The 14,176-nt window shown below is 37.2% G+C and overlaps 2 protein-coding genes and 1 pseudogene across 2 annotated transcripts; 1 reads left to right on the top strand and 2 right to left on the bottom strand.

Annotated features, from left to right (window-relative positions):
* Positions 1-7,388: 7,388 nt before the first annotated feature.
* On the top strand, positions 7,389-8,053 carry LOC131017210 (uncharacterized; annotated as a pseudogene).
* A 186-nt stretch (positions 8,054-8,239) lies between these two features.
* Positions 8,240-9,362, bottom strand: LOC131017192 (uncharacterized). Its single transcript, XM_057945932.1, has one exon. It carries the CDS (start codon positions 9,360-9,362, stop codon positions 8,352-8,354), a length of 1,011 nt encoding a protein of 336 aa, XP_057801915.1. The 3' UTR covers positions 8,240-8,351.
* A 452-nt stretch (positions 9,363-9,814) lies between these two features.
* On the bottom strand, positions 9,815-12,571 carry LOC131017200 (uncharacterized). The gene is made up of 4 exons (XM_057945939.1): positions 12,304-12,571; positions 11,643-11,809; positions 10,563-10,667; positions 9,815-10,404 (listed from the first exon to the last, which is right to left on the bottom strand). Exons 1-4 carry the CDS (start codon positions 12,361-12,363, stop codon positions 9,987-9,989), a joined length of 750 nt encoding a protein of 249 aa, XP_057801922.1. The 5' UTR covers positions 12,364-12,571; the 3' UTR covers positions 9,815-9,986.
* Between the last annotated feature and the right edge of the window lie 1,605 nt (positions 12,572-14,176).

Raw genomic sequence — 14,176 nt, 5'->3', positions numbered from 1 at the left:
AGATTATATAGATTCATTTCAAAAGTTTTAAATTTCAAAATTAATTTTTTTTTATCAGGGAATTTGTTTTTTATTAATTTTTATATAAATTTGTAGATGAAAAATTAGTTATGTATCTAAAAGTATAGAATTTCAAATATTATATAAATTTTATTTAATATTAGCTATATTTTGTGCATGAATTTTTATTTATTTATGTTTGTTGTTATCTTCTTTTTTTTTGGGTATACTTTCTGACTTTTTAAATAGTTTTGGATTATTTAGTTATGGACTTTTTATATACTGTAGTTTGGACTTTTAAGAATCCATAATGGCTATATTAAGTATGAGCTATTAATTTTATTATATTGATTGTTTAGTGATTTAGTCTTATTTGTTCTAGTAGGCTCGAGCTCAGCTCGTTTAAATATTCGGGTGTTCGAGCTCGATTCGAGCTTTTATCTTGTTGATGAAGCTCGGCTCATCACCCATTTACCAAGCTCGAGCTTGGTTCGAGCTCGGCTCAGGTGATGCTCGATACTGTCGAATTCAAGTTCGAGCTCGAGCTCGAGCTCGGCTCGTTAGATATTTATATATATGATATGATGTTCGAGTTCGAATTCGTTATAAATTTAGGAAAAAAATCTTAATTAATGTGTTACTCGAGCTCGAGTTCGTGCACTAATTCGATTGAAGGCTCGGCTGAGGGTTCGTGAACATGCTTGCAAACATGTTTGCGAATAATCGAATCCGAACATATTCGCGAGTTCAATGAGCCGAGTACTGTCAGGCTTGAGCTCGACTTGATAAAAATCTCGAGCTCGAAATCAGGCTCGAGCTTGGCTCGTTTACTATCGAATCAAGCTCCGAACGAATTTTTTTCGAGCCAAATCTCGAATAGCTTGCGAGTAGCTCTGTTCATTTACAGCCCTAGTTGCTTAAAATGAGATTGACTTAAATAATTTGCTTTACAATCTATAAATTTAATTACTATTATACGATACTCATTGAGTCGATAATATTGTTATCATAGACTATTTTAAATTAATTATTAATAATTAAATTAATGAAAATTATTTTTTATTACTAATTAATCTAATTAATAAATAATAATATATTAATATTTTTATGTAATTTAAAAATAATAAATATAGTGTGGCCTATGTATTACAGTAATGATGCACTAGCACTATTCAAATATTGAAATTCTTGATCAGTGGAATATCCCGTCTATAATTTCTATTTATGATCGGCTTTGTTGTAAACGGAGTAATTAGACAATGTATATTAAACCAAAAAATAAAGTTGACTTATTAATTTTATATTTAGGGTTCATTTATTTTGTTGTAAAATTTCAACTGAAAAAGAATGGATAAAAAATATTACTCCCTCCGTCCACGAAATGAGTACTCATATTTTCTTTTTCGTTCGTCCACGAAATGAGTACTCATTTCCCTTTTTGGCAAGTGTACCCCACACTACTCTTTAATTAATACACTCCAAAAGTGGGACCCTTAAACTATTTACACTACACTCCATACATTTCTTAAAACCCGTGCCGTCCACAAATGGGTACTCATTTCGTGGACGGAGGGAGTACTAATTTTTTTTTTAGGGTTAAGTACCACATTCCCCCTATCAATAGCGTCCCTATCGCGTACATGACCTCATAGTCAGAGTTAGAGCTGTTTACTATCTTAACGTAGCAAAATCGTACCAAATTCCCCCCCCCTCCCGCGCGCCATTTAACGGGGGTTAACAGCTCTGACCCTAATTAATAGTTTCATAGCTTTGAAGTATATTAATTAACTATAAGGGTGCGTTTACTTCGATTGAAAAATAGAGAGAAAAAAAATATTTTCACTCATTTTTCACAATTTTCACCTATTTATTATGATGATTTGTTTTTCGAATAGTGTGAAATATTTTCTCGGGCAGCTTCTTTTCGCTCATTTTCTCTCCAATATTAAATAACACTAGTACGCTCACCCGCGCGATGCGCAGGCTCGTCATTTAAAACTCTATAAATTATAATTATAACTATAAAAAAATATTTTATAAATAATAATAAAATAAATGCAAAGTAATATTATACTATTTAACTATGAAAAAGTAATATTTAGGTCTTATATTTATATATTCTATATTTATATAGAAGCGAGGACGTGGCCGACCAAAGGGCTCGGGAAAGGGCAAGGAGCCTGTGCATGCAATTCCAGAAGGTTGCATTAAAAATCGCCTCAGGAATGCAAAAGAAATGGGTTACAAACCGAGGGATTTTGTGGTCGACCTCAGCAACAGTCCCAGTATGCGGGCAATGAATAATATAGTACATGGACATTGGTCGGATGAAATGGATGATTATCCTGAATTTCAGTACTGAGTTGTTTCTGTTTGGTATTTTTTTTTACGAACTCCTTTTGAGTTTCGTGCCCTTAGTTTGCGGATTTATGCTTTCGGGGTTTTTTTTTCCTTTTCTTTTATAATAAAATTTATTTTAATTCTATATTTATATAACTTCGGAATTCTTAACTCTTTATGGGCAATGTTTGCTATAAGCATCTTCATCATGCATATAATATTCTTCGGAATTATTTTTTGTACTTTTTATTTTCGAAAGTATCATTTTCAATTTTACACTTATTTGATGAAAACTTTTGTTTAGTTACTTTCCAAAACACATTACTTAACTACGTCTTGCTCACATCTCAATGTGCATACATAATGATATGAATTCATCAGAAAATTATTTTTTGTAGAGTTAGCCCATTACTTAACTACGTCTTCTTTTAACTTTGAATTGGTCAGTAATTAAGAAAATAATCATATTCTTACAAATTGTAAAAAAATTAATGAAAAAGTGAAACTTCAATAAAATAAAATGAGATATCTCATTTTACCTAAGTTTCTTCCTCAGAATGCTTATTAGATAAATTAGTGCCATAAAAGAAACATATTATAACAAAATTGATAGTGATAACCCACCTTAATAATCTAATATATTGATTCATTAATTGTATTATAGCCATCTCAATACTTCCTTTATTCCACAACAAAAGAGGTGCATCACAAAATCATTATTTTTAATGAAATTCTACATAATAATAATAATAATAATAATAATAATAATAATAATAATAATAATTATTATTATTATTATTATAATAATAATAATAATAATTATTATTATTATTATTATTATTATTATTATTATTATTATTATTATTATTATTGTGTAGAATTTCATTAAAAATAATGATTTTCAGATTAACAGATTATAATAAACAATCTATTTTTTATGTACCTAATAATAAAACAATCATCATATCATGTACCTAGCTACTTGAACTCTAAACTCTAAACTTTTAACATATCAAGTAAGATAGTTAATTAATATGTATATGTACAGATTAGGATGAATAAATTAAAGTGGAAAAATTATTTTTATTCACATAAATAAAGGAAATAATCGTACATGTTAAACTAAATACAATTTCAAATAAATATCATTTGAAGAAATTAAAGCTAAACTATCAATACCAAAACTTAATAATTAATAATCTAAAAAATTTATTTTAAAATAGAGGCCCAAATAGTTGCAAGCCCACATATATTATCCCAAACAATAATTTGGAATAGTCAAAAACATAAAAGTAAGAGACATTAAGGCTTAACCTAGTCTCGCAGCCCCATTTTTGTTTCTCTCACTCCTATTCCTCATTTATCTTTCCCTAATCTGTCAACGCCAATCTCTTCGCCTCCCTCCATTATTATCGCCATCCTAGCCGTAGCCGATGAAGATGAGTGGTTGCTTCTGTAATTGTATAGGCACCCATTACTCAGAGTCGTGTACTACATGTCCATGAGAATATTGAGACCGTGAAATCGCAAGGTGACTGCAAAAAAAATCAAATCTTCATATAAAGGTTGTTCTATGTAACAGGAAACTTTTTCCTGGGTTATGTGCTCAAAGTTGTGAGTTGTTGTAATTTTAGCTTTTTTATTTCTCGATATTGTTCTCCCTCTTTTGTTCGTCTATCTTCCTTTCCCAGTTTCTTGCTCTTTTATTTATGTAAAAGTGATGGACACAGAGGATATCTTTTGAAAAATCGCTCTTAAATTTGCGGAAAATGATTTTTTATTTTCAATTATAGCAGTGAACTTGTGTGAGTTTTGAAATATTCTAATGTCAAATACGGTTTTCGTTTTAAAACTAAAATTTTGAACACAGTTTGAAACTTTAAATCATCATAATTTATTGGTTTTAAATCAACCTTTTGTGATTCTTATATCAAATTAAAGATCTTGTTGTGGTCTTTAATTTAAGATGCATCTTAAATATTTGTTTATGAATCAAATTAGATAATTTTAGGAAAAGAATCAAAACATGAGAAAAAAGATTGAGAAAAGAGATGAGAGAGAAAATTTGCTGGGAATTTATTACCGTTAAAACTCCTGCTTTATATTATATATAGATTATCTTAGGATAAGGGTGTGAAAGGTTTTCCCAACATTTTCTCATTTTTTTCCATCTCTAATAAATATATATGATAAAAAAAAAGGGTTAAGTACTAAATTCCTCCTATCGATGGCGTCTCTATCGCGTACATGACCCTATATTCAGGTTCAAAGCTGTTTACTACCTCAACGTAGCAAAATCGCACCAAATACCCCGTCAAAATCGTACAGTGGTGGAGTTTGAACCATAATTTTTTTTTCTTTATTTTTGTTATAGCAAAAATCGAGACAAAAGCTATAAAATATAACATAATGCAACAAAACCCTGAGTGATTATAGAAACACTAAGACTATTGGCATTTGAATCACCTAAAAAGATTAGCGTGTCCGCGAGCATAAAGTATATTATGAGTGTACATGTAGCTCTAACAAAACAAAGAAAAAGGGAGAAAGATGGTTGAATAAATTAACAAGCAGTTTAATGGCCTAAGATATAGATAGGACGACTGAGTTTATGTAAACGTTGACATTTCATTTGGGGTGCGTTCTCTTTGGTTGTAAAATTATCATGCGAAAATGATGAAAATGAAAAGGTGAGAAAATTTTATCATTTCCACTCTTGTTATCTTATGTTCTCTTTGATGGAATTTTTTTTTTATTCTATACTTCATTTATCCAATACACATGTTCTCTTTGTGGGAAAATGATGGATAAATTGTTAAATGACAATATTACCCTTATTATTGACTTACTTATTTTATGTTATACTTTCAATTTTATTTTATGACATACTTCATTTATTTTTTATAATTTTTCTCGCCACCTCCACCCCACTCCACTACCCCACGGCCCCAACCACCCCCCTCCCCCCAATTTTTTTTTATTATTTTTTTTCTCGCCACCTCCATCCCACCACACTACCCCACGCCCCCACCACCCACCCCACCCCACCCCACCCCACCCCAAATATATATATATATATATTTTTAATTTTTTCTCGCCACCTTCACCCACCCTCCCCTACCCCACCCCCCACCCCCCACCCCAAAAAAATAAAAATAAATTTGTTTTCTCGCTACCTCCACCCACCCTCCCCTACCCCACGCCCCCACCCACCCCTTCCCCACCCACCACCCCGCCCTCCCCCAACCCGAAATTTTTTTTTTAAAATTTTTCTCGCCACCTCCACCCACCCTCCCTTACCCCACACCCCAACCCACCCCCTCCCCACCACCCCACTCCCCCCATCCCCCAATTGTTTTTTTAAATTTTTCTTGCCACCTCCACCCCCCCCTACCCTACGCCCCCACCCACCCCCCACCAACCAAATTTTTTTTTCTCGCCACCTTCAGCAACCCCTCCCTACCCCACGCCCCCACCGACCCCCCCCCCCCAAAAAAAAAAAAAAAAACAAATTCTCGCCACCTCCACCCATCCCCCCTACCCCACACCCCCACCCACCCACTCCCCACCACCCCCACAACCCCAATTTTTTTTTTAATTATTCTCGCCACCTCCACCCACCCGACACCCCCACCCACCCCCTCCCCCCCAAAAAAAAATTCTTTAATTTTTCTCGCCACCTCCACCCCACCCCTTACCCACACCCCCACCCACCCTCCCCCCACCCCCCTCGCCAAGTTTTTTTTGTCTCGCCACCCCCTACCCCGACGCCCACCCTCCCAACCCCAATTTTTTTTTAAATTTTTCTTGCCACTCCCACCCCCATCCAACTTTTTTTGGGGGGTGGGGGGAGGGTGAGTGGGGGCGGGGTGGAGGTGGCAAGAAAAATTTAAAAAAAAAATTGCGAAAAAGGGCAAGGGGGTGGGGGGTGGGGGGATGGTGGAGGTGGCGAGAAAAATTTAATTTTTTTTGGGGGGGATGCGGGGGGGGGGAGGGGGTGTTGGGTGGGGGCGTGGGGTAGGGAGGGATGGGTGGAGGTGGCGAGTAAAATTAAAAAAAAAAATTGGGGGGTGGGGAGGGGGTCGGTGGGGGCGTGGGTAAGGGGGGTGGGTGGGGGCGTGGGGTGGGGTGGGGGTTTGGATGGGGTGGGAAGTAAAATTAAAGAAAAAAAATTAATGGTTTCGATCCGAATAAGATTCACTCACTGGCATTCTTAGTGTTAAGGGCAAAATTAGAAGATCAAAAAAATATACATCATGGGAAAATTTTATTACACCTGCATGTCATGACTCATGATAATATTATCATGATTTGGGATGAAAATGTTGTAAAAGGGGCTGCCCGGGAAAATTTTCCCTCCCTCCTGTTCTTTTGTTAATTTAATCTTAAGTTATATATTCTCTATCAAACAAAAAAAATAGTTATCTCATTGATTCTATTTAACTATCAAACACAAATATACGATATTTATCATTCATTATCTACGATATCTATCTTGACTTAAATTATCTTGTCATATCCTAATAAAACTATCAAACGGAGAGCATTGTATTCCATCAATGTTGGCATAGTTGATGCAAGTATATATATGTAGATGCTTGTTGGAGAACAAGTACATTGAATTGACCCGCTAGAAATTCTTATATGGAGTTTATCGAAATAAGATTTTCTAAGTTACAATAGTTTACGATTAGTCCTTAGACTTGAGACACCATCGTAATCTTATATGTGTTTTGTTATTTTTTGATATATTCATAATTCTAAGACCTTGGTCAAGGTGCGATGAATGATTGATTCATTCTTGAGTTATTGAATTTGAATGAAAAATAATATATTTATTAGATTATTTGAGTTTTCAATTTAAATCCATGCTCAGTATCTATTTGGGAGATCAGATAATGTAGATTTCGATCCAAAACAATTAACCAAGAAACTGAAAAATAAATGAAAGAACAAGTGTTTACGTGGTTCGGCACAAGTGCCTACATCCACGGAGAAAAGCAGATGGAACTTATATTGATGAAAAGAACAAGAGATTATAGCAACAATGGCTATGCTTAGCTTGATTACAATGCTCTCTTCTCTCTTCCTACTGAATTCTAGAATGAATGCAGTTACACACACCTCACATATGAAAGTGAAAGCATGTTTTGAAGTAGATGGCAAGGCAAACTGACCAACATGTTTTCTTGAGTGTGAATTGCATCTTGCTATGGGCCTCTTGCAAAAAGGAAGCAACATGCCCTCAGTGTAGAAAGCCATTTGAGTTCCTTAATATTCAGCGTGCTCTTGATGGAAGCATCCAGGATTACATCTTCGAGGTGAGTGTATGGCTTCTTCTTCTAACAGCATCCAGGCCTTGAAGCCTTTGGTTGAAGTGGTGAAAGAAGAGTTGGAGATAGTAGAAGAGTGTTACTATGATGATGAGGAAGATGAATATCCAGATGAGTATTATTTGGGTAGATCCTCAAGTCTCTGTATTGGTAATCGTCGATGGGGAGACAATGGATATGTTAGAGCAGGAAGACAAGAAGCACGCCCATTTCACTCCTCTTCTATCCATGATTCAGCTGCTGCTGCATCTCGTCACCCCAAGAAGAAAGAGACTTCTACTAAAGAGATGGTTGGGCGGCGTGCAAAAAGGGCTTTGAAGTGAGAGGCGGCTGCTGCAGCCAAGCACCAGCAACATCTAGCGAGGTTGGGCCGCAAGTAGATCCGATTGCCGTGAAAAACTACTATATCCTCCAAGCTATTGTCAAATAAAGATATACTCGATGCTGAATTCCAAAGTGTTGCCTGCCCTTTACTAGGTGAAAGAAACACGAAACGTTACATCACAAAATAAACCAACACTTCCGTGCCTAACTCAGCACTACTCTACACTATCCAGCAACACCAATAATCAAAATGCATCCACTTTCATCAATAATTTATTTCTGTTATTTCACAGATTGAAGAAGAAGCAGAAGAAGAAGAAGACATTCACTCAAATCTAAATCAACATATATAATTTAGAAAAAAGCCCTGCTGCCATAGAACACCCTGCAATTATTATTATTATTGTTATCATTATTATTATCCTTGCTCATCTTCTCACTCTCATCATGAATCACATCTCCCTCAGCCTTCTCCAAATCCATGGGCAGCTTCATCTTAGCGAGGGACTCCGTGAACTGCTGCATGCTCCTCATATACATATCAACTATCTGCTGCTGCATTGCCGATTCCTCATTCTCCTCCTCACTCTTTTTCCCCTTCTTCTCCATCGAGTCCGCCGAGTTCCGATCATCGCTCAAGCTCGTCATGCCCGAGTTCTGGACACTGCTGCTCTCGTCCGAGGAGTTGGCCACCATCTCGTAGTCCTCGGGCGCGGCCCCTAGGCGGAGGAACGAGCCGTCCGCCCACGGCCTCAGGGGAGCTCCATTCTTGGCGAAGTACTCCGACACCATCTGCTGGTTCTGATCGACCACGCTGACGTCAGGGAACTCGATCCTGCAGTAGTCATCGGAGATGATGGTGTCTTGGGAGAGAAGCTGTGAAGTTGCAACAAAAGGGGTGGGATTGGGATTGGGATAGGGATTGGGATTGGGATTGGGATTGGGATTGGTGGGAGTGTTTGCATTCAAGAAAAGTGAGAGCTTGATGGTGCCAGCAGGGGAGTGAAAGAGATCAGTGGAGGAGAGATGGAAATCCTGAGTGAGGGTTGCATTAGCAGAGAGGGAAGAGATTGGGACTAATACAAATCCAAGGAGCTGATCATCCATGAAGTTCTTGGCCCTGCTGAGCATCCAGATTTCACATTTGAGCACAGCATCCGGGTGGCTGATGTCGATGGCCAGGTTGTCGTTGAAGTCGGGGTTCCTCCCCCCGCCGTTGATGATCCTGGTGGAGACGGTGTGGTCGGGGTTGCAGGTCAGAGAGAACTTGGCATACACATCCTGCTTCTCGTAGATGCATATGTTGTGGATGTTCCTCGCGTGATGAACATGGATTTCAACAACCCCAGAGAAGAAGGAATCCATCTTCAACACAACCAAATCATTAGAAATTTCAATAGTGGAAGGGAACTAACAAGGTTGAAGTCTGCAGTAGGTGAGAAAGAAAAGAAAATGAAATAGAATGATGATGTGAGATAGAAAAAAGGGTTTGGTAGGAGATGGTGATATTGCTTTGCTTCACAATGCAGCTTATTTTTCCACTTTGCAGCGACGAAAACTTGCTCCACTAAGGGCAATGGAGGCCCCCCCATCTTTCATTATTCATTACCACCTTTCTCTCTCCCTCTCCAAACCTTCAAAGACTCGTAACTTTGGTCACACACATCATCCCACTACAACAACATGTCGACGCCACGCATGCATACAATCATACCTTTTTCATTATTGGTTCACACACAAAATCCTAACGGCAAAGATCCTCATCACATATTTGGTCAAAACATCATCAGCTAGCAGACTTAGTAAAAACCAAAATCTAGAAAAAGAATCTAACATTAGAATCAAGTCGAACTAGCCTACAGACATAAAATGTACAACTAAATGTTAGAGGAATAGTAAAGGGCAAGCAACACTTTCGAATTCAGCATCGAGTATATATTTATTTGACAATAGCTTGGAGAATATAGTAGTTTTTCACGGCAATAGGATCTACTTGCGGCCAAACCTCGCTAGATGTTGCTGGTGCTTGGCTGCAGCAGCCTTGTCAGCAGCCTCTCGCTTCAAAGCCCTTTTTGCACGCCGCCCAACCATCTCTTTAGTAGGAGTCTCTTTCTTCTTGGGCTGACGAGATGAACCAGCACCTGAATCATGGATAGAAGAGGAGTGAAATGGCCGTGCTTCTTGTCTTCCTGCACTAACATATCCATTGTCTCCCCATCGACGATTACCAATACAGAGACTTGAGGATCTACCCAAATAATACTCATCTGGATATTCATCTTCCTCATCATCATAGTAACACTCTTCTACTATCTCCAACTCTTCTTTCACCACTTCAACCAAAGGCTTAAACCAAGACGCTCTTAGAAGAAGGCATACACTCTCCTCGAAGATATAATCCTGGATGCTGTTCAAAAAGAGTATGAACTTGTAAGACATATCATGTGCATCAAAATGTACTCTAGTTTACTTCCACAATCTCTAAGTTCTGCTATCTTCTGATATTAATAATAACTTTAAAGGAGAAATATCTCCGAGGAAAATAAGGCAGGAGAGCTGGATTACCTTCCATCAAGAGCACGGTGAATATTAAGGAACTCAAATGGCTTTTTACACTGAGGGCATGTTGGTTCCTTTTTGCAAGAGGCCCATAGCAAGATGCAATTCACACTGAAGAAAACATGTTGGTTAGTTAATAATGGAATTGCCTTGCCATCTACTTCAAAAGATAATTCAAAACATGCTTTCACTTTCACAACAACGAATGGCACGTAAGCTGCATCACAATAGATCTTTAAATTGATAGGACTACCAAATAATAATACATAATTACATATTCAGTTGACATCAGGTTCAGAGTGAGTTATACAGGTTATTTCACTACACAGTAAGACATAGAACAAAAATGAAGATTAGGAAAAAAGAGAAAGAAAATGATAAATAAATAAATAAATAACCCTGAACAGTTAAATTTTGTAATATGACCATTAGCTGGTAATCATTTCCTTTCAGTCCTTCACTCATTAGAGGACAAACAAAGTTGATAAATTCCATGTGATGACAAAAAAGAGGAAAAGGATATGAAACACAATGTATTACCACGAAAGTAAGTTGAACATAAAGCAAACTCATATTAATATTATTATCCTTTTAAACTGGCAAGGAATTAGATTTAAAAGAAGTCTCAAATAATCACTAGCTAATGTCTACAAGATAATTTAGACTTGTGCCAACATCTCAATCAGGACCTGGTCGTGCATGTTTTTATCTACTTGGACTATAATCTATTAACTTGTTACAAGAAAAGAAAATACATGCCATTTTTTACTTTAGTATTATGCAGCGAGATGAAGGACCAGGGGTTGCAATCCCCCCAAGTATTTCAAAATGAAACTTCAGCTTTAAGATGTAAGCAAAACACAAGTTTCAAAGAAGTTGTAAGAAATTCCCGTGCTTCAAATATAACCGATGCAATGGCAACTTCAGGGATGACAAACTCCAACACAGCCCCACAGAAAGTGGTTCTCATGCATCCTAGTCTGCAACACCCATCATCGTATCACAGATGGCACATTAAAGCAATTGGGATCGTACCCTCAATACGATCTCACAAACAATGACAGAAAATAAGAGATCCAGACAAACCAGTAGGCATGCTCGCAACCTTTTACAAGTGCAGTTTCTTGGAGTACTATTTTATCCAAACATATTGCACAAAATCCGTAATGGTTATTGATGTTACTATTGTTAGTGTCACAACCCCCTTGGTTAGTCTCCTCCACCGCTGCTGTCGAGTTCCCCTCCATGTCAAGCTGAAATCCACAGTTTCAATTCAATTGAAATCCAAATAAATACTATTGACACTGCACTACAACCAAGATAAAAGATCTACACAGAACCCTAAAACCTAAAGGAAAAGAAGTATTTCAAGCTGTCACAGTAACACAAAATAAAATACCAAGAATGGAAGCGAAGCTTCCCACACTGCAGTCGTTCCCAACTAATTGTTACTCAACTTAGTTGCGCACATAGAGAGATAGGTTTTCCCCCTATTTTTTCAACAAATCTACGTTACATGTCCTTCTTGTAATGAATTACCCTTAATGTGTATTCATCTAATATCCGATTCAAACAAAAGTAGATCCACGCAACAAAATCGGTCAAGAACTCTATTAAATAGGGTTAATCAAGTATAAAACTCAATCAAATCGGTCAAACACACCAACAATAAGTTAACAGCCAAATTATAAAACTTCTTTATGCATTCGCTGGGAAAGTAAACCAAAACGAAAGAAAGTGGACAAACCTGGACATGGATGGCGAGATCATGAAGAGCTACACCGCCGACTACAACGGCTCGAGACATCCCTGCAATAACCTACAAGTCCACTATGTATCCACGGATATCTGTCAAGAAATATACCGAATTCGAGGAAATAGGAGAAAGAAACCAAAAAAGAAAAGAAAAGAAAGGGGAAGTATTCGGCTGAGGCGGAGAAAGGGCGGTTGGGGGAGAAAGGGCGGTAACTTAGAAATGGCCGCTGGGTCAGAGACGGGCTCAATCTGCCTAATCTATCTCTATATCTATATATATAATAAAAAGCAAAGTAAATGTAATTTACTTTAATTCAAGGATATAATTGAAATTGAAGTGAAAAATTATAAATCAATTTACCAAGAAGCGGAGAAAATCGTGCATTTTCATTTCCTACAAAACCGTGCCTTTTCATTGCTTTTTTCTTTTTTAAAGATACAACTCATTGTGCTTATTTAATTTAAAATTGTGTTTCGTAATCAAATTATTTAATTTAAAATTGTGTTTCGTAAGAAAATTGTTTCAAATTATGTTATAAATAATAAAACCAATTATTATATATCTCTAAACAAACTTTAAAAAATTAACTTTTTATTTTCTTATTTCTCTTTCTTTATTTATTTATGATACTTTGATTATTGTATCATGCATCTAAAATTAATTTAATGTATAAAATTTATGAATAAAATAATATAACATTACTATCAAAAGACATCAAATTATAAATTATAGTCTATTTAATAGAGTAAATTACAAAACAATCGCATTATAAAAGAATTATGTGAATGTTCTTTCAAATAATAATAATTAATCTATATATGGTTTGTATTTTATTTTTATTATCAAATCTATAATTAATAAAAGTTAAATTTTAATATTAGTATATTTAAATATATAATCCATGTGCATATCACATAATATATATATAATGATATTTCTTATTATTACTTGAATACAGTGTAGTGGATAAAATCCGACTGACCAGAGGTCAGCGAAATCCTCGCCAGAGGAATCAGCGAAGTGCTCGCCAGAGGAATCAGCGAAACCCTCGCCAGAGGAGTCAGCGAAATCCTCGCCAGAGGAATCAGCGAAATGATCCCTCTGCTCTGGCAGAGGCGCGATCCCTTTGCTCTGGCATCGACATGATCCCTCTGCTCTGGTAGAGGCGCGATCCCTCTGCTCTGGCAGCGACATGATCCCTCTGCTCTGGCAAAGGCGCGATCCCTCTGCTCTGGCAGCGACATGATCCCTCTGCTCTGGCAGAGGCGGGATCCCTCTGCTTTGGCAGCGACACGATCCCTCTGCTCTGGCAGAGGCACGATCCCTCTGCTTTGGCAGCGGCATGATTCCTCTGCTCTGGCAGAGGCGCGATCCCTCTGCTTTGGCAGCAGCGCCATAATAAACATCTCGACACGAAAGTATACAAACTGGATTATAAGCTCACGAAAACCTAGTCAAACATAGGTGACTAGGTCAAACGACAGTCGCGGAAGATCGTTTCCTAAAAAATCGGAACCGCTAGGGTTTCAAAGAACATTCCAACAAACCCAAACCCTAGTCGCCTCCTTGCAGGTCCATAACCTATAAATACTACTTCATTAACACTAGGGGGTACGCCATCATTGACATTCAATCTTATACTCACAATCTCTCAATCTGGTGCTCTCTCCGCTCTTCTGTTCCGCCTCCACGCTCACAACACTCTAGGGATCCGATCGCCCCGCTAGCCCGGACGTCCGTCGTCCCTTATTCCACACCGCTCATTAGCTTTCATTCAACTTCCGGGATATTCCGATCTCCCGGATACATCACTTATTACTACTATTTATTTGTTTCGTTACGTTATTTACGCTTACTATTTCTA

Source organism: Salvia miltiorrhiza, chromosome 1 (genome assembly GCF_028751815.1).
Source record: "Salvia miltiorrhiza cultivar Shanhuang (shh) chromosome 1, IMPLAD_Smil_shh, whole genome shotgun sequence".
In the NCBI taxonomy this organism is placed as follows: Eukaryota; Viridiplantae; Streptophyta; class Magnoliopsida; order Lamiales; family Lamiaceae; genus Salvia; species Salvia miltiorrhiza.
The sequence above is the reverse complement of the archived record's forward strand: the minus strand, read 5'-3'. Positions and strand labels throughout refer to the sequence as shown.

Bases quoted from the DNA above. Each gene is read 5' to 3' on its own strand.
- LOC131017192 (XM_057945932.1), bottom strand. From the start codon at position 9,362: ATGGATTCCTTCTTCTCTGGGGTTGTTGAAATCCATGTTCATCACGCG.
- LOC131017200 (XM_057945939.1), bottom strand. From the start codon at position 12,363: ATGTCTCGAGCCGTTGTAGTCGGCGGTGTAGCTCTTCATGATCTCGCC. The intron at 10,668-11,642 runs GTTTGTCTGGAT...TGTTTTCTTCAG, and splicing joins GGTTGCGAGCATGCCTACTG to TGTGAATTGCATCTTGCTAT. The intron at 10,405-10,562 runs GTAATCCAGCTC...CTTTTTGAACAG, and splicing joins CACCGTGCTCTTGATGGAAG to CATCCAGGATTATATCTTCG.